At 39.5% G+C, this 20,660-nt stretch overlaps 1 protein-coding gene across 3 annotated transcripts in view; it reads left to right on the top strand.

The window, feature by feature from the left end:
• Positions 1-4,248: 4,248 nt before the first annotated feature.
• The window catches only part of LOC127212742 (vomeronasal type-2 receptor 116-like), a 46,141-nt gene continuing 29,729 nt past the window's right edge, over positions 4,249-20,660 (top strand). For 2 of the 3 annotated variants that reach the window (XM_051172870.1, XM_051172871.1), the window contains exons 1-4: positions 4,249-4,445; positions 7,012-7,294; positions 7,581-8,393; positions 10,596-10,823. In XM_051172870.1, coding sequence (XP_051028827.1) covers positions 4,249-4,445; positions 7,012-7,294; positions 7,581-8,393; positions 10,596-10,823 — 1,521 coding nt within the window. The remainder of the gene's footprint in view (positions 4,446-7,011; positions 7,295-7,580; positions 8,394-10,595; positions 10,824-20,660) is intronic. The other variant, XM_051172873.1, reaches the window with a different exon arrangement.

The raw sequence follows: 20,660 nt of genomic DNA, 5'->3' as shown, positions 1-20,660 counted from the left end.
GGAAACATCTTTCATGGTTTAAGGAGTGAGCCTCCAAGCCTGAATACATCAAACAGGCTTGACCTGCCTGCCCCCACTGCAAATGCACATCCTGTGTTGAAGGTTATCTCAACTATGCTAAAACTCTCCTCCTAAGGTTGTGCAAACTTTGTAACTCATATAACTTTGGGAAATAACCACATTTGTTGGTTTATTATAAACACGTTATTGCTCTCTACATGAACATCCTCTATCCTGAAGATTCCAAGAGCCTAATAACTAGCAGCCAAGTCCCAAACAAAAGGACATTGTACAGCCACAGGTGTTGTTCAGGGGTAGTACATTTCCTCACATACACATGACCTGGAGTTAGTCCCCAAGTCCTGAAAAATGGGCATTATTATATCAGAGATTCCAGGCACTTTTGGAATTTGTGCTTCAAGCTGGGTTGGTTGGAAATATCTGGGGAGGCTGATGGCAGAGAATAATAAGATGGGTGCCACCCTCACCAATACAGCCAAGACTGCAATCAAGCCTGACTCCTTGACTTCCATCCCTGGACTCACACTGCAGAAAGAGAGGACCATTTAACCAAGTCCTTGAATTGGCACACATGCATATACATTACATAAATAAATGTAAAGTATTATGTAAAATAGTTTTATTTGTTTTTAAGTGTTCAGCACATACAAGCAAGCGATTAATGAAAAGATGATCAAATGAACAACTGAATGTAATCTAAGCCTCTTCCTCCTCTGTCAATAGTCACCTTCATCTCCCAGTTTTGTTTTCTTATTCTCAAATTCTAATCATCCATCAGTCATCTAAAAATGAGAGAATAAAACAACATTTTGAAGAAAAATGTATTTCGTTGTATAAAAATTTCACTTAACACACATTTTCAATGTGAAAGATGTCACAAAGGTTAAGAACAGCCTGGACTTCTAGAGGCCCTGAGTTCAATTCCCAGCAAGCACATGGTGGCTTGCAACCATCTACAATGAGATCTAATGCCCTCTTCTGGCCTGTAGGCATACATGTAGGCAAAACACGGTATACATAATAAATAAATAAATCTTTAAAAATTTTTTTATTATTAATTTATTCTTGTTACATCTCAATGGGTATTCCATCCCTTGTATCCTCCCATTCTTCCCTCCCTCCCATTTTCCCATTATTCCCCTCCCCTATGACTGTTCCTGAGGGGGATTACCTCCCCCTGTATATGCACATAGGGTATCAAGTCTCTTCTCAGTAACCTGCTGTCTTTCTTCTGAGTGCCACCCGGTCTCCCCCGCCAGGGGACATGGTCAAATGTGAGGCACCAGAGTATGTGAGAAAGTCATATCCCACTCTCCACTCAAGTGTGGAGACTGTTCTGACCATTGGCTAGATCTGTAGGGGTTTAAAGTTTACCGCCTGGTGCCTTAGTTTGAGCGGGACTTCTGGGCCCAAATCTGCCTATCAGAATGTTCTACTTGTAGGTTTCTAGGACCCTCTGGATCCTTCTAATTTGCATTCTCCCATGCTTCTCTCATCTAGAGACCCAATAGGATGTTCTCCCCTCTGTCCCAGTTTCCTGGTAAGTGAAGGCTTTCGTGGGACATGCCCCTTGGGCTAGTGTGCAGATATAAGTGAGTATATACCATTTAAGTCTTTCTGCTTCTGGGTTAACTCACTCATTATGATCATTTCTAACTCAATCCATTTATCCACAAATTTTGGGAATTCCTTGTTTTTAATAGCTGAGTAGTATTCCATAGTCTATATGTACCACAGTTTCTTTATCTACTCTTCTACTGAGGGACACTTAGGCTGTTTCCATGTTCTGGCTATTATGAATAAGGCTGCTATGAACATAATTGAGCAAATTTTCTTGTTGTGTACTGGAGCATCTTCTGGGTATATTCCAAGGAGTAGAATAGCTGGGTCTTGAGGAAGCCCTATTCCCATTTTTCTGAGGTAGCACCAGATAGATTTCCAAAGTGGCTGTACTAGTTTGCATTCCCACCAGCAATGAAAGAGTGTTCCTCTCTCCCCACATCCTCGCCAGCATGTGGTGTCGCTTGAGTTTTTGATCTTAGCCATTCTGATGGGTGTAAGATGGAATCTCAGAGTTGTTTTGATTTGCATTTCCCTGATGACTAAGGAGGTTGAGCATTTCTTTAAGTGTTTCTCAGCCATTTGATATTCCTCTGTTGAGAATTCTCTGTTTAGTTCCAAGCCCCATTTCTCAATTGGGTTATTTGACCAAGAGCTGGTTCTTTGAGAAAATCAACAAGATAGACAGACCATTAGCCAAACTAACTAAAAGGCAGAGAGACAGTATTGAAATCAACAAAATCAGAAATGAAAAGGGAGACATAACAACAGACACTGAAGAAATACAAAGAATCATAAGATCCTACTTTGAAGGCATATATGCCACAAAATTTGAAAATAAATCTTTAATAAAAATCTGATTAGATTCAGAAGAAACAGGGACAATTTAGATTTGAAGGGGCATCACCAAAAAATACATGTGGAGATGGCTAGCACCTTGGAATTCAGCTGCAGTCTAGAGACACAGACAAGTGCAGAGGAAAGAAGGTTTTGGAGGGCACACTAGCTCCCCAAGAAGACAAACAAAGACAAATAATATATGCGAAAGGGGCCTTGATGAGATTGAAACATCAAACAGCAGCCATGTATGGACTGTACTTATGCCTAAAAACACTTGAAGGAAATATGATGTGGGTGACAGGTGAAGCCAATATTTAGAAAAATACAGAAGAAAATACCACAGTTATTTCAGAAATTGAGCAAGAGCAAACACACAAATGACATAGAATAAAAAGGAGGATTCTGAACTGAGGAATGAAATCAGCAGGAAGATTAATACCAGATATGGATGACAGAGAGATAAATGCTAGTTAGGTACCTGACATGTGTGATTGATTGTTCAATAATGAATCCCACTAAATTGTATAAAATTTTAAATAAATAATAATTATTACACACTAGAACTGGACTCCATGCTCCACAACACATAGTGGACATTTCACTTGCCACTCAAAGTTGATTTTATTTTCTGTCTCCCTAGGAAATAGTTCTCTGGTCATTTTCCTTTCTATCCATGTCTTAGCACTCCAAGAGAGCTCATCACAGAACCACAGGTGATGTATAGGTTAAACGATGTTTCTTAATTATACAACAAGACAGAAAAATACACACTTGTGTTTGCATCTCAAATGCTAAATATGCTATATCAGCACAAACCCAAGAATGTTCTTCACTTGTCCTGCTTTTCTTGCAGTCCATATGCATTTCAAGAAGCTCATGAACATGCAATTATCAGTAGATGAATAGAAAAATTACATAAGAGTATACAGATTAAATGCAGTGTTTCTTCCCAGTTGTGATTTACTTCTGAGATTCTCAAGACAATACTTCTTCACATCCATGGCTCAAATGTAAAATGAGAAAAAGCAATTTAGTAAATCAAAAATAATGTGGAAGAAATGGGTCAGCACACAGTATTGAATTTGAAAATGGAGAATCTTTAAATATCAACCTTTAATATGTAAACAAACTCTGGTTCTGTTATGAACTAAATAATTTTGAATATAGCAATACTGAGTATATTTATATATTTTTCCTGTTTACTGATTTTCAAGATAATGAAAGCAAAGGCTTTGTTTGGATAATATGTACCAGTGCAAAGTATAGCATAGTCCCTAATATGCTTGCTTTGTGAGTCTCAATTGCTCTAAATGTGTACAGACTCTTTCTGAATTGGATTTTACAATACAATTCCCAATGTGTCCCCATAAATTAGAGTGTTGTGAGTCCTTCCTCAACTATTTCTGTATGTCTCATTGTTGATCATCTGACGCAATACACTGAGATCATTTATAATCTTATTCACATAATCATTATGTTAGGACATTCCAAGGAACAAATTTGAGCAAAAGACTTTTCTCCCAGGTGCTTTAAGTGTAAAACAATGAGTGACTTCATGAAATCTGGGACTGAACTGTTCACATATTTATTTACCTACCCACTCTTAGCCTATGGCCTGTGGGCATCAGTTGCATAACCCCAGGGAAGAGGGTGTTGAAAATTCCTGGAGGAATGAGGATCAATGTGAAAAACAAGGAAACAAAAACATACAGCTAGAGTTTCTTTGACCAGAGATATAAAAGTAGGTAAAAAAAAAATATAGGTGCTCATTTCATGTACTGATGGCGGTTCAGATTCCACATTGCCCAGGTTTAAGGCAGGACAAGCATGTGTGCTTTGATTTTCCATTTCTTGCTACTGAACATCCCCCTTCTCCTGGCCAGTTTCATTCATCCTAGGTGCTATTGGAGAATGAAGTTGAAGGAAGAAAAAGACCTGGACTTGGGGGCAAATTGTGTCTTCTTCCTTCAAGCAACCTCTGAGACAATAGGCAGAAAGGATTGGAACAAATATCTGAATACATTGTAAGTGCTTTTAATATCTTCCATATAAATATCCTGACACATATTTCATGAGGAATTTGATGAGGATCGTAGCAATACTTTGAGTCTTTTGTCCTATTCTCACAGCCTGCATACCAAGAGTGAACTATCACTTCTTTACAGACACTTTGATGTTTTTTTCTACTTTTAATTCTTTTCATGAGTGTTCTGATTTTATTTCTGTTAGGCACCTCATTAAAATCTGTAAGCTGACTGAAAAAACATCTCTCACAGCGACCCAACCTACATAGTCCTCCTAATCACAGTTTCCATTGTACCATAGCCAGGGATGTATGACTCAGAGCAATCCCATGTATATCAATAAGTTTTATCCTAAGTACATTACAGTAAAGGACTATACATTCTGATTTATCTCCTAGTACATGTAGTGCATGTAGTGTTTGTGTTAGCAGTGTTTGTGTGACACGTAGCTCTTGAGAGCTTGCACATGGATTCAAAGACACTCTCTCTAGTTCTTTGCATGTGGTCACACTGTGGTTTCTGAAGCTCGATTGAGAATGGAAGTAAGAGATCAGGTTACTGGGAACCATGTTCCTGATGCTCCATACTTCCTTGCATAGTTGTACAAACACTAGCTTTTATGTATAACCAAGGTGAGTTCTTCACACTCTTGGACTGTAAAGGATATGTTTGGATTATTTGAAATGTGAGGTTATCACTCATACTGTTTACAGTTTAGATCCCTCTTTGTTTGCGGGAGTGGCAGTTGTGTCACATGATAGGTGGCAACACTTGAGAACAGACAGAGAAGCTACTTAGTAATTCAGTTCTGCCATTATTTAACAGCCATACATCTTCTCCCTTTATGTATGAATTGTCTATTTACTGAGACGTAAGTCATATTTACCTCTCTCATTTCTTTCTGTAATTTTGCTATGCATAGCTGAACGTTTTAGAAATACAGAATTCAAACAAAGTTTCTGAATTTCTCAGTTGTCTTAAACACAGAACATTGGACAACTAGGCTAGGCATACAGCTTAAATAATTGATGTTTCCCGAATTTTGTTGTAGGGTATAGTGATTGAAAGCACAGGTCCTGAATCTGAATTCTTTTTTCTGTTACTGAAATTCTCAATAATAAATGTTCTCTGTATAAGTAAAGAATATTCTAAAAGAGATTATTTTTATAAATAAAAACACCACAGAGATACAAATTTTAAATGAAAACGGACTGTATTTAATTCTGAGTGAATCATTCAGAATGTGTAAGTTTGATGTTTATTGGTCAGATAGGACTTGACACGGAAGACACAGGAATTATTTTTCTCTCAGTAACAAAACTACAATATGCTATTATTTTACAACAATTGATGTTTTGCCTGTTTTTATTTAAAAATAAACATTCTCACACATTTTTGTATTCTATTTTATAAACATAAATTATGGCATTTACAAAGCTCACTGGAATTTCTGAATATTCTTGGTTCTCAGTAGAGAGCCTCAGTTTCGTTGGTGTTACCAGAGAGTGGGTCAAAATAATGTTTTTTGAGACAGTTTTTGGTAATGCCTTGGCTGTTCTGTACTCGTTTCATAGAAAATGATGTCTTCAATCTAACAGTAATCTGACTGCATCTGCCTCCCTGAGTGCTGGCATTACAAGGGATGTACCACCATATGTAGCTTAGGATTTGTTCTAGTAGAAAAATTGTGTTACCAGGATATGTTCAGTGTGAGTACATCACATGTGTGTGTAAACAAAAAATGGGAGAATCATAATTGGGTGGTGGCTTGTGATCTTATTCTCTGATCTGTGTACCAGAAGCAAGTGTGTGCATGGGCCTTTGAGTCAGAATAGTCTACAGCAATGGATAAATTTTAAAAACCATGGATTGTATAAACATATTGTAGCCTAAAATATTTATTTGTCCACACAAACATGTGCATACATATATTTTTTCAATTATACTTTAGATAAAAGAATTTGCATAACAATAAAATTTACAAAAGGATTTTATTTCTCTAGTAGTCAAACTGGAAGAAAAAACACAAGTGATGGAGATGGAAATGAGGTGATTTGTTAAATATATTGCCACTAATTATAAATAAATTTAAGTACAGGAGCCAAATGTAGCCCTTGATAAGGTCTACTGTGCACTCCTCATTATTCCTTTAACTGCCTTAGCAAATTTCATTAATTCCATGATAAAAACCTAAGACATCTCACAATCAAATATATTTTTTATATTGCTCATTATTTTCAAATTGAGATTTCTTGAGAATTTCTCTTTGGTCAAACCTATGCTCGTATCTTTACCTTCTGAGACAGCATCCAAAAAGAAGGCATAGAAGCAGTCTCTGTAGAAGATGTCAAAAGCACATATTATATATGGGAGACACATTCTCAGAAGTGTTTAAAGCATGAATAATTTCCAGTTTCTTATGTCATTATAATCTCACAACACAGGGCATCTGTTTCAATCTTTGGAGGTGGGAGGAAATACTGTTCAATAAAGGATATTTCTTGTATTCATTACAAATGATTAGCTGTATATCTCTGTCCATAATAAACAGTGTTTCTTTTTGTAGCAAAACAACAAAAAGCAGGCAATTTGCTTTTGCGTTGGCTTTTTCCATGGATGAAGTCAACAGGAACCCTGGTCTTTTACCAAATATGTCTCTGCTTGACTACATTGGATTTGGTTGTAAGACACTGCCACAATTCACCAGTCATATGCGTATGGTCATAAACAGTGTTCTACCTAATTATGACTGTACAAGAAACAAAGCGTGTGCAGTGTTACTTACAGGAACAAGCTGGGAAACAGCGGCAACAATAGAGACATTCATGAACCTCTTACTAGGTTACCAGGTGAGAATTTTTGGAGTGGGATTTTGATATCATGTCTCTTTTGGTATGATTCAGAGATTCGAAGAAGAGTTTAAGGAGGAGAATGACCTCATGATTCTATCAGTCTATTTGTTCAAAGGCCTTAGTATTTAGAGACATGATAGGTCTTTTACCCACATGTCCTTCTTTGAAATAGAGATGAGGGAAGACATAAGAGCTAATTGGTTTCTCTAGAACTCACTGAAGCGAAATGTGTTTACAAGTGCTTACATATTCATGCTGCCTCATGCTGCTACCTGTGTCCTAGGTCCTTCTTCTTACATTTGGACCTTTCCATCCTGTCCTAAGTGACCAAGAACAATTTCCTCTTCTATATCAGATGGCCCCTAAGGACATATCATTAGCCCTGGCCATTGTATCCTTCGTACTTTATTTCAAATGGAACTGGGTTGGGCTAGTCATCTCAGACAATGATCAAGGCATACAATTTCTCTCATATTTGAGGAGAGAGATGGAAATAAACACAGTCTGCTTTGCCTTTGTGAACATGATCCCAATCAACATGGAGTCATACATGTCAAGAGCAGAAGTGCATTACAACCAAATCATGACATCTTCCACAAATGTGGTCATCATTTATGGTGACATAGAGTATACAATAGCTTTGAGTGTAAGAAGGTTGGAATTTCTTTGTATAAAGAGAATATGGATCACAACGTCCCAGTGGGATGACACCATGAGTAAGAGGGACGACACACTGGACTCATTTCATGGGACTCTTACTTTTGAACACCATCGTCCGGACATTTCAGGTTTCAGAAATTTTGTCCAGACATTGAACCCCATCAAATACTCTGACAAATACCTGGCAAGCCAGGAGTGGATGTACTTTAACTGTGAAGCCTTGACACCTAACTGTAACACAACGAAGAACTGCTCATCCAATGCCACATTGCAATGGCTAATGGAACACACTTTTGACATGGCCTTTAGTGGTAGCAGTTATGACATATACAATGCTGTGTATGCCTTTGCCCATACCTGTCATGAGTGGTTATTTCAGTACATAGTTCATCATGAAATAAGCACATGGAACAACTACAATCATCAGTGCTTTAAGGTACTGTTTCTTCTGTTGTATAATATTTGATGCCATCAAAGACATACTTTTATAAGGCTCTCACAGGCGCCATCCGAGTGCAGTAGAAATGAAATATAAAGCTTTGTAGGTGAAAGAGGGAGAAAGGGGTAATGGGAAGATACAAGTGAGGAGATAACAATTGTGATATAATCTGAATAAATTATTTAAAAAAAAAGGAAAAGAAATACAAGTAAAAATGCAAAACATAAAAGCACTTGTGTGGTAGGGAATTTTGTTTATGATGCCTATTGACTTTGATACAAAGATCCTTAATATCATCACACTGGTTCAAAACTGGAAGTATAATCAGTGTTTGCAAATTAATCCTCTCCATGATGAGAGGATAAGCCCTTTTTCATTAATTGTCAAATATGTTGTTATAATTGTACGGATGGTTTCCCCAAGGTTTTTAAACTGATTCAGCACCCACTGTATGTACTAGTATCCTTACTTGGGTTTGTGAGAGGAACAGCCAAAGAAACAGTGCTGGAATTTAATTCAGTACAAATGTATTTGTTCATATGTGAAAAATTATACTTATCACTTTGTATATGTATATGTTTTTCCTGTTGCTGTGCATCAATTTGCACATTTGTGTTGCTATTGTTGTGTATAGATGTTTTTATTTCACATGCCTATCTTTCCAATTATCTGTGGAAGTGAATATAAATTTTTAATGTAGCAGTATCTTTCTGTGTGTGTTTGTGTCTGTCTTTATCTTTCTGTGTGTATTTGTCAGTGAATGTGTTGTGAGATGAGTGGGCGTGTACTTTTTGTGTTTCTATCAATGTGCTTGCATGAAGGTAATCTGTGTTGCTTTGTGTGTGTGTCAAAGTCTACCTGTGTGTCAGTGTGTGTGTGTGTCAACGTCTACCTGTGTGTCAGTGTGTGTGTGTGTGTGTGTGTGTGAACGTCTACCTGTGTGTCAGTGTGTGTGTGTGTGTATGAATGTCTACCTGTGTGTCAGTGTGTGTGTGTGTGTGTGTGTGTGTGTGTGTGTGTATGTCAACATCTACCTGTGTGTCAGTGTGTGTGTGTGTGTGTGTCAAAGTCTACCTGTGTGTCAGTGTGTGTGTGTGTGTTCATACTACATATCTCATTTGGTTCTTCAAGTATGTCTCTGTGTTTTGTAGTATACTCTTGAGAGCTATAAAACTCTAGTAATATATTGGTAATTTGTAAATTTAATTAATTTCTTTATTCTCTATATCCTGAGGGTAGATTTTTCTCTCAGATCCTCCTAGTCACACTTTATATCCATCCCCACTACCCTACTCCTCAGAAAAGAGGATCCCTCTTACCCACTCACTCAAGCTCATCAAGTTGCATCAGGGCTGAGCATGTCCTCTTCCCTGTGGCCAGGTAAGGCAACTCCAGTAGGTTGTAGTGATCATAGAGATCCAACTGAGTCTTAATCTGAGACATCCTGCTCTCTTCTTATTATGGGGCACACATAAGGCTAAGCTGCCCATTGGCTTTATCTGTGTAGGGGACCTAAGCCCAGCCTATGCGTGATCCTTAGTGTGTGTTTAAATCTCCACAGCCACTCAGGGCCCCTGTTAGCTATCTATTTTGGCCTACTTGTGGAGCTCTGTTACTCCCAGATACTTCTTTCTTTCCTCCCAACTTTTCCACTAGACTTCATACATTTCACCCTGTGTTTGGCTGTGAATCTCAGCATCTGTTTCCATCCACTTCTGGGTGTAGGGGCTCAGAAAACAGTTTTGTTAGGCTCTATGGACAAGCACGGCAGAATGTCATTAATAGCGTAAGGGTCTGGCTTTCTCCCATGGGGTAGGTCTCCCATTGGTCCAGCATTTTTGGACATCCCTCAATCTCACTGCTATTTTTATCCTTGCATTTCTCATAGACAGGGTAAACTTTGGGCTGAAGTTTGTTGGGTTGGTTGGTTTTCCCCTCCCTCCACAAAGAGTTCTGTGTAGTCTCCATGACCCTTGCTACTAGGACACTTACCTAGACTCACTCCCATATGCTCCCAGAGGCCTCCATGTCTTAGGTCTCCAGATTGTCACAGAGATGTTAATTTTATTCAACCAGTTGCTGTCACTGAGATTTTACTCCTGGATATGTTCATTAAATTTACCTTTAAGATAATGTCAGATTACACTGTCTGGCTTCAAGAAAGGGATTATGCAGTATAGTATGCTATTTCTATTTCAGCTTTATGACATTCTGAGAAATATCCACTTCACAAATCCAGTTGGTGACAGAGTAAATATGAACCAAAGAGAAAAACTGCAGGAGGAATGTGACATTTTCTATATTTCCAATTTGCAACAAGGTCTTGGAATCAAGGTGAAGATTGGAAGTTTCAGCCCATATTTTCCACATGGTCAACAGCTCCATTTATCTGTAGAGATGATGGAGTGGGCTACAGGAAGTAAAAAGGTAGGTTTGAACTGATTGTTCTGATTTACCTGACTCACCAGTAAACAGTGTCATGTGTGCACATTCTAAATTAATGAATAAAATAGACTGTCAGATAAGGTATCAAAAGTTGTCCTCTTATACTTTGTTTCTTATATTTTTCTTTTGATGTACTATATTTATTAGTTTGTTGAACATTTCATTTCCATACTGTTACACTTATCAAATTAGATCTGTTTCTGGTTTTTTGTTTGTTGTTTGTTTGGTTGGTTTGTTTTGGTTTTTTAAGACAGGGTTTCTCTGTGTAGCCTTGCCTGTCCTAGACTCGCTTTGTAGACCAGGCTGGCCTTGAACTCACAGCAATCCACCTGCCTTTCCCTCCTGAGTGCTGGGATTAAAGGTGTGTGCTACCTCTGCCCAGTCTCTCTTTCTGCTTTTTAATATAACTATAACACTGTTTTACTACTGTTTTATATTACTTGCTCTAAAGTGAGGAAGTGTTTTTTGGTTCCAGTCTTATTACAACACAGTGATTTTTCCACTTCTGTTGGACCTCTGGCACAGATTTCAAAGATATTGATGTTATTGTAAGGATGGAGTAAATAAAAAAGTCATTCATTTTATTATGTAATACTGTTCAATCCTTTTTAGATTGAGCTTCTAAATTCTAAGTGCTTCTATATATGAATTTAAAATTTCATGAACTATGTTAGATTTTCTAATATTTATAACCTTGGTTTTTATTCAACTAATTTTTTCTTTAACTTGTTTATGAATGGTATATCTGTATATATGTCTATGCAATACTGGCACATGTAATGCATATGGATTCTAAGAAGTGATTCAGGTTCCTGGGAACTTAAGATCGATTTATGACAAAAAATTGGGTTTTCAAAGTCAAACTTGGGTCCTCTTCTTGAGCAATAGTTATTATTGACAATGTGCCATCTCTCCAGTCCTGAGTGATACACTGGAGAAGAAAGTTTTCACCTAAAGAATATTGTTTAACCCCCTGAATTATGATATATTTCATTCTAATCAATAATGGGATTTCATTTTTAATTCTCTATATGGGGTAGATTGATAGGAATACAAATGTGGCTTTAACAAAAGAAATTTCACATGATATGTGATGTGTATATTATAGCTATGAATTGTGATGTGGGTGATGTTAAGTATTTACTGGAAATTACCTAATTTCAAAGGTCATTGAATTTTAAAAGATTTAATTTCAGGAATGTCTTTAATTTTGCTATTCAAATATGATAATGTCCTAGTGTTTCAGAAATCATTAAAACTATGTATAGTAAATTATTCTCTTCAGTGTGATTAGGAAAGTCTATTAAGGGAAATGAACATATGAGCTTAAGGTGTAACTACTGAAATACATAGTAATTCTGTAAGAAGAAATTAAAACTCCTTTTTGTTATAACCACATCTTAGTAGAATATTACATAAATAACCACGGGAAGAACATACAGAAATCATAACAATATAAATAATGCTCTGCTACCCATATATATATTCCAATGTAGAAAAATAAACAAAAATATGAAGATATGGAAAGGAATAACATAACTCTAATGTTTTTTTTTTCATTTGTAAATTTTATTTTATTTTTAATTAATTTATTCTTGTTACATCTCAATGTTTATCCCATCCCTTGTATCCTCCCATTCCTCCCCCCCCCATTTTCCCATTATTCCCCTCCCCTATGACTGTTCCTGAGGGGATTACGTCCCCTATATATTCTCATAGGGTATCAAGTCTCTTCTTGGCTACTTGCTGTCCTTCCTCTGAGTGCCACCAGGTCTCCCCCTCCAGGGGACATGGTCAAATGTGAGGCACCAGAGTACGTGAGAAAGTCGTATCACACTCTCCACTCAACTGTGGAGAATATTCTGACCATTGGCTAGATCTGGGAAGGGGTTTAAAGTTTACCTCCTGTATTGTCCTTGGCTGGTGCCTTAGTTTGAGTGGGACCCCTGGGGCCCAAATCTGCCTATCATATTGTTCTACTTGTAGATTTCTAGGACCCTCTGGATCCTTTTATTTTGCTGTTCTCCCATGCGTCTCTCATTTAGAGTCCCAATAGGATGCCTTCCCCTCTGTCCCAGTTTCCTGGTAAGTGAAGGCTTTCGTGGGACATGCCCCTTGGGCTAGTATGCAGATATAAGTGAGTATATACCATTTGATTCTTTCTGCTTCTGGGTTAACTCACTCATTATGATCATTTCTAGCTCAATCCATTTATCCACAAATTTCGGGAATTCCTTGTTTTTAATAGCTGAGTAGTATTCCATAGTGTATATGTACCACAGTTTCTTTATCCACTCTTCTACTGAGGGACACTTAGGCTGTTTCCATGTTCTGGCTATTATGAATAAGGCTGCTATGAACATGGTTGAGCAAATTTTCTTGTTGTGTGCTGGAGCATCTTCTGGTATATTCCAAGGAGTGGAATAGCTGGGTCTTGAGGAAGCCCTATTCCCATTTTTCTGAGATAGCACCAGATAGATTTCCAAAGTGGCTGTACTAGTTTGCATTCCCACCAGCAATGAAGGAGTGTTCCTCTCTCCCCACATCCTCGCCAGCATGTGGTGGTCGCTTGAGTTTTTGATCTTAGCCATTCTGATGGGTGTAAGATGGAATCTCAGAGTTGTTTTGATTTGCATTTCCTGATGACTAAGGAGGTTGAGCATTTCTTTTAAGTGTTTTCTCAGCCATTTGATACTCCTCTGTTGAGAATTCTCTGTTTAGTTCCAAGCCCCATTTCTCAATTGGGTTATTCGGTTTGGTGGTGTTAATTTCTTGAGTTCTTTATATATTTTGGATATTAGACCTTTGTCAGATGTAGGGTTGGTGAAGATTTTTTCCCAGTCTGTAGGCTGTCGCTTTGTTCTCTGACAGTGTCTCCTGCCTTACAGAAGCTTCTCAGCCTCATGAGGTCCCATTTATTAATGGTTGACATTAAGGCCTGGGCCGTTGGTGTTCTGCTCAGGAAGTTGTCTCCTGTGCCAATATGTTCCAGGCTCTTTCCCCACTTTTTCTTCTAAGTGGCTTAGTGTCTCTGGTTTTATGTTGAGGTCTTTAATCCACTTGGATTTGAGTTTTGTGCAAGGTGACAGATATGGGTCCAGTTTCATTGTTTTACACATAGACCTCCAGTTAGACCAAGCACCATTTGTTGAAGATGCTATCCTTTTTCCATTGAATGGATTTGGCTTCTTTGTCAAAAATCAAAGTGACCATATGTGTGTGATTCATATCTGGGTCTTCGATTCGATTCCACTGATCACCCAGCCTGTTGCTGTGCCAGTACCATGCTGTTTTAAGTACTATTGCTTATAGTACAGTTTGAGATCAGGTATGGAGATTCCTCCGGAGCATCTTTATTGTACAAGATTGTTTTAGCTATTCTGGGTTTTGTGTTTTTCCATATGAAGTTCAGATTGGAACTTTCAATGTCTTTAAAAAATTGTGTAGGTATTTTGATAGGGATTGCATTGAATCTGTAGATTGCTTTTGGTAGGATGGGCCATTTTTACTATGTTAATTCTCCCGATCCATGAGCAAGGAAGATCATCCATCTTCTCAGGTCATGCTTCAATCTCTTTCTTCAGAGTTTTGAAATGTTTTTTCATACAAGTCCTTCACTGCTTAGTTAGGGTAAACTGCCTAGATATTTTATATTCTTTGTGGCTAATGTGAAGGGTGTGGTTTCCTATTTCTTCCTCTGCAAGCTTGTCATTGTGTATAGGAAGGCTACAGACTTTTTTGAGTTAATTTGTATCCAGCCAATTTGCTGAAGGTTGTTTATCAGCTTTAGGAGTTCTCTGGTGGAGTTTTGAGGGTCACTTATGTACACTATCATATCATCTGCAAAGAAGGATATTTGACTTCCTCCTTTCCCATTGGATACCCTTGATCTCCTTTTGTTGTCTTTATTGCCTGGCTAGAACTCGAGTACTATATTGAAGAGATATGGAGAGAGTGGGCAGCCTTGCCTTGTTCCCGATTTGAGAGGAATTTCCTTGAGTATTCCCCATTTACTTGATTTTGGCTATTGGCTTGCTGTAATATAGCCTTTATTATGTGAGGAAAGTGCCTTTGTATCCCCGGAATTCTCTCTAAAACTTTAAACATGAATGGGTGTTGAATTTATCAATGCTTTCTCTGCATCCAAGGAGATGATCATGTGGGTTTTTATTTTCAGTTTGTTTATATGGTGGATTACATTGATGGATTTCCGTATATTAAACCATCCCTGCATGCCTGGAATGAAGCCTACTTGGTCATGATGAATGATATCTTTGATGTGCTCCTGTATTCGTTTTGCAAGTATTTTATTTAGTATTTTTGCATCTATGTTCATAAGAGAAATTGGTCTGAAATTCTCTTTCTTTGTTGAGTCTTTGTGAGGTTTAGGTATCAATGAGACTATGGCCTCATAGAATGAATTTGGTAATTTTCCATCCATTTCTATCTTTTGGAGTAGCTTGAAGAGTATCGGTATTAGCTCGCCCTTAAAGGTCTGGTAGAATTCTGCACTGAAACCATCTGGCCCTGGGCTTTTTTTGGTTGGGAGACCATCGATGATTGCTTCTATTTCTGTAGGGGAAATGGGACTATTTAACTTGTTTATCTGTTCTTCATTCAACTTTGGCAAGTGAACTTGATCAAGAAAATCGTCCATTTCCCTTAGATTTTCAAATTTTTGTGGCGTATATGCCATCAAAGTAGGATCTTATGATTCTTTGAATTTCTTCAGTGTCTGTTGTTATGTCTCCCTTTTCATTTCTGATTTTGTTGATTTCAATACTGTCTCTCCGCCTTTTAGTTAGTTTGGCTAATGGTCTGTCTATCTTGTTGATTTTCTCAAAGAACCAGCTTTTGGTTTTGTTGATTCTTTGGACTGTTTTCTTAGTTTCTAATTTGTTAATTTCAGCCCTGAGTTTGATTATTTCCAGGCGTCTACTCCTCTTGGGTGTTTCTGCTTCTTTTTTTTCTAGGGCTTCCAGTTGTGTTGTTAAGCTGCTTATGTGCGATGTTTCCAATTTCTTTTTAAAGGCACTTAGTGCTATGAATTTTCCTCTTAGCACTGCTTTCAATGTATCCCACAAATTTGTGTATGTTGTTTCTTCATTTTCATTGAATTTCAGAAACTCCTTGATTTCTTTCTTTATTTCTTCCCTGACCCAGGTGTCATTTAGCAGAGAGTTGTTTAGTTTCCACAAACGTGTAGGCTTTTTGTTATTTCTGTTGTTGTTGAATTGCAGCCTAAGAGCATGGTGATCTGATAGGATACAAGGTATTATTTCAATACTCTTGTATCTGTTGAGGCTTGCTTTGTGACCTACGATGTGATCAATTTTGGAGAAGGTTCCATGGGGTGCAGAGAAGAAGGTGTATTCTTTCTTGTTTGGGTGAAAGGTTCTATAGATATCTGTTAGATCCATTTGACCCATGGCATTGGTTAATGATGTTATTTCTCGGCTTAGTTTCTGTTTCAATGACTTATCCTTCAGTGAGAGTGGGGTGTTGAAGTCTCCCACTATTATTGTGTGGGGATCGATGTGTGCTTTAAGCTTTTTTAGGAGATCTTTTACATATGTGGGTGCCCTTGTATTGGGAGCATAGATGTTCAGAATTGTGATGTCATCTTGGTTGACTTTACCTTTGATGAGTATGAAGTGTCCTTCCTCATCCCTTTTGATTAATTTTGGTTGAAAGTCTATTTTGTTCGATACTAAAATGGCTACACCTGCTTGCTTCTTGTGACCATTTGCTTGGAATATTTTTTCCAACCTTTTACCCTGAGGTAATGCCTTTCATTATGGGTGAGATGTGTTTCTTGGATGCAGAAGAATGTTGGGTCTTGTTTATGTACCCATTCAGTTAGTCTGTGTCTTTTTATTGGAGAATTGAGGCCATTGATGTTGAGAGATATTAATGACCAGTGACTGTTAAGAGTCTTAATTTTGATGTTGTTTCCAGTCGAGCGTTTGTGTAGTTGTGTTTTTGCCATGGGATAGTTATCTATTTCCTGGGTAGTTTTGGTTGTAGCTTGACCCTTTGGGATGGAGTTTTCCTTCTAGTACCTTCTGTAAAGCTGGGTTTGTGGATAGGTACTGTTTGAATTTGTTTTTGTCATGGAATATTTTGTTTTCTCCATCAATGGTTATTGATAATTTTGCTGGGTAAAGTAGTCTGGCCTGGCATCTGTGTTCTCTTAGGGTTTGCAGGATCTCTGTCCAGGCCCTTCTGGCTTTTATGGTCTCTGCTGAGAAGTCAGGTGTAATTCTGATAGGTTTACCATTAAATGTTATTTGGCCCTTTTCCCTTGCAGCTTTTAATATTTTTTCTTTGTTCTGCATGTTTTGTGTTTTGATTATTATGTGGCGGGCAGTTTTTCTTTTCTGGTCAATTCTATTTGGTGTTCTGTAGGCCTCTTGTATGTTTATAGGCATCTCTTTCTTTAGATTGGGGAAATTTTCTTCTATGATTTTGTTGAGAATAGTTTCTGGGCCCTGGAGTCTGATGTCTTCTCTTTCTTCAATGCCTATTATCCGCAAATTTCTTCTTTTCATGGTGTCCTTAATTTCTTGGATGTTTTGTGTCAGGAGTTTTCCAGATTTGGCATTTTCTTTAATGGTTGATTCAATATCTGTGATTGTATCTTCTAGCCCTGAGATTCGTTCTTCCATCTCTTGGATTCTGTTAGAAAAGCTCACCTCTGTGTTGCTCGCCTTCTTCTCTGAGGTCTCACGTTCTCGTTTTTCTTCTGTCTGTGTGTTTATCATTGAATCCATTTTCATTTTCAGATCTTGAACTGATTTTTTGATTTCTTTCATCTGATTTTTTGTATATTCCTGAGTTTCTTCCATTGCCTCTTTATAGGTCTTCAGAGCTTGAACCGTTTTACTTATTTCTTTCATCTGGTTGTTTGCATTTTCCTGCAATTTTTCCAGTTCCACTCTATGTGCTTCTTTTATGTCTCTCACCTGTTTGTCTGCGTCTTCCTGCATTTGATTACGAATTTTATTTGTTTCCTCCATTATCATCCTCATTACTAAGGATTTGAGGTCATTTTCTTGTATTTCCGTTGTATTTGAGTTCTCTGGGTGGTTTTCTTTGGGATAGCTGGAAACTGGAGACGCCATGTTGTTTTGGGTTTTTTTTGCGTATGCTTTTTCGTTGTCCTTTAGACATCTTGCCGTCTTTGTTTTTGTTGGGTAGCTTCCAGAGTTGAATGGAGGGTGTCTGACGATAGATTCACTTGTTTTCTTACGATTTCCCTAGGCTGCGAGCTCAAAGCTTCACTGGTGTGGATGTTAGGAGGTTAGCCCTGTTGTTCTGGTCTCTCACAGCCAGTGATCCTCAGTCCCCCTCTGCTGTGGATCCTGCAATTGTTCTGGGTCTCTGAATGAGCGTTGGGTCAGGCCAAGGTATCCACAGCCTTCTGTGTTCCCTGCCAAGTCCAGCCAGGAGCACTGGGACCAAACCACGGGCAGAACTCAGCTAGATTCTCAGGGCCTGAACCGTCTGCCAAGCTCAGCTAGGGATTTTGGGCCCAAAATGCACACAGGGTCCAGCCAGAATTTTTGGGCTGGGACTATGCACCAAGCTCCACTAGGGCCTTTTGGCCCAAAGTGCGTGCTGTGGTCAGTTATTGACTCAGGGCCCGAACTGACCACCAATCTCAGCCAGGAATTCTGGATTCAAACTGCACACTGTGTCCAACCAGAGTCTTAGAGCTGGTGGAACCGAGAGCTCTGTCCAGCCTGTGCCACAGCAGGAGAACTGCGGCTGCTCTGAGTTAGCGCCAGTGGTGGAACAAGTGCTCCGCCCAGACTGTGTCACCGCAGGGGAGCTGCCGCTGAGCTGAGGTGGTGCCTAGGATGGAACCGAGCACGTCACCAAGCCTGCGCCACAGCAGGAGAACTGCAGCTGCTCTGAGTTAGCGCCTGTGATGAAACCAAGTGCTCCGCCCAGACTGTGTCACCACAGGGGAGCTGCCGCTGAGCTGAGGTGGTGCCTAGGATGGAACCGAGCACGTCACCAAGCCTGCGCCACAGTAGGAGAACTGCGGCTGCTCTGAGTTAGTGCCAGTGGTGGAACAAGTGCTCCGCCCGGACTGTGTCACCGCAGGGGAGCTGCCGCTGAGCTGAGGTGGTGCCTAGGATGGAACCGAGCACGTCACCAAGCCTGCGCCACAGCAGGAGAACTGCGGCTGCTCTGAGTTAGCGCCAGTGGTGGAACAAGTGCTCCGCCCGGACTGTGTCACCGCAGGGGAGCTGCCGCTGAGCTGAGGTGGTGCCTAGGATGGAACCGAGCACGTCACCAAGCCTGCGCCACAGCAGGAGAACTGCGGCTGCTCTGAGTTAGCGCCTGTGATGAAACCAAGTGCTCCGCCCAGACTGTGTCACCGCAGGGGAGCTGCCGCTGAGCTGAGGTGGTGCCTAGTGTGGAGCAGCATGCTCAACTAAGCCTGCGCCACAGCAGGGGAGCTATGGCCACGCTGAGTTAGTGCCTCAGGCAGAATTGTTTGCTGGGCCGGGCCAATACCCGGGACTCTGGGGCCGAACTGTCCGCCGAGTCCAGTCTGGGTCCAAAGGCTCCACGCGACCCAAATCCTGCCCCGAGTCCCCTCTCCTGCAGCAATTCCCACCAGCCACCACACCAATCGCCTCCACCGGAAGACTATGAGCTGCAAACCTCAGCCGCCGCTGCTGGTGCCGCTGGTGCTGCTGCCTCTGCCGCTGCCGCTCCGATCAGAGAAAAACCACGCTCCTCCTGTGTGCAGGGGCACGCAGGTCCTCCGCACCCTGGTCCCTCCGAACCGTGGAGCACTCCTGCTGCCGTGATGTTCGGACCTCGGTGTTCCTGGCTCAGAAATCTGTGCAATTCCCTGAATTGTTCACTGGAGCCTCCAAACGTGGTCCGCACTGCTCGCCGCCATCTTGGATCCTCCATAACTCTAATGTTATAGACTTAAATGAAAGAATGTTAAATGACATATTAAGTAACAAATTAATAATAATTATAAGAGGATCCAAGATGGCAGCACAGATCATGTTCTCTGATCAGAGAGACTGAGCCAAGGGACTGGGTTGAGAGATTCACAACATTAAAGCTGGAGTATCCTGGGTGAGATGGGTCCACACTGTCTGGAAATGGTGGGTCTGGCCTCAGGCCACATAAACTAGTCCACAAAGACATTGCTGTTTCCCTGTGGGCATGTTCTCAGGCCCCAGAGACTGGAGGTCTGCCTGAGAGCTCCATATATACTTTATATCTCAGACTCTGTGTCTGGGAATAAACACATCTGAGTTTTCAGCAGAGGCCATAAAAACCAAAAAGGCCTGGGAAGAGGTCTTGCAAACCCTAATGCTCTAGAGATTAATTAGATTAATACAGCCAGCAAAGTTTTCAATATCCATGGATGAAGAAAATTAAATATTCCATGACAAAAATAAACTTAAACAGTACCTATCCAAAAATCCAGCCCTACAGAAGATGATAAGAGGAAAACTCCAAACTAAGAAGGCTAACTACACAAAGGAAAACACAGGAAATAGATAACTTCACATTAGCAAAAGCAAAACTGGTCAGACACACTACCTATCACAACCTAAATCAAAATATAGGACCTAACATTCACTGATCATAAAAATCTTTAAATATCAATGGTCGATATTCTCCAATAAAAAAATAGACTAACAGAGTTGATGAATAAAGCAAACCCAACATTCTTCTGCATTCAAGAAATGCAACTCAGCCACAAAGATAGAAGTTACTTCATGGTAAAAGGTTGTAAAATGTTCTTCTAAGCAAACAAACAGAATAAATGAGTTG

This window comes from Acomys russatus, chromosome 31 (assembly GCF_903995435.1).
Source record: "Acomys russatus chromosome 31, mAcoRus1.1, whole genome shotgun sequence".
Classification (NCBI taxonomy): Eukaryota; Metazoa; Chordata; class Mammalia; order Rodentia; family Muridae; genus Acomys; species Acomys russatus.
This window is presented reverse-complemented; position numbering and strand designations above follow the sequence as displayed.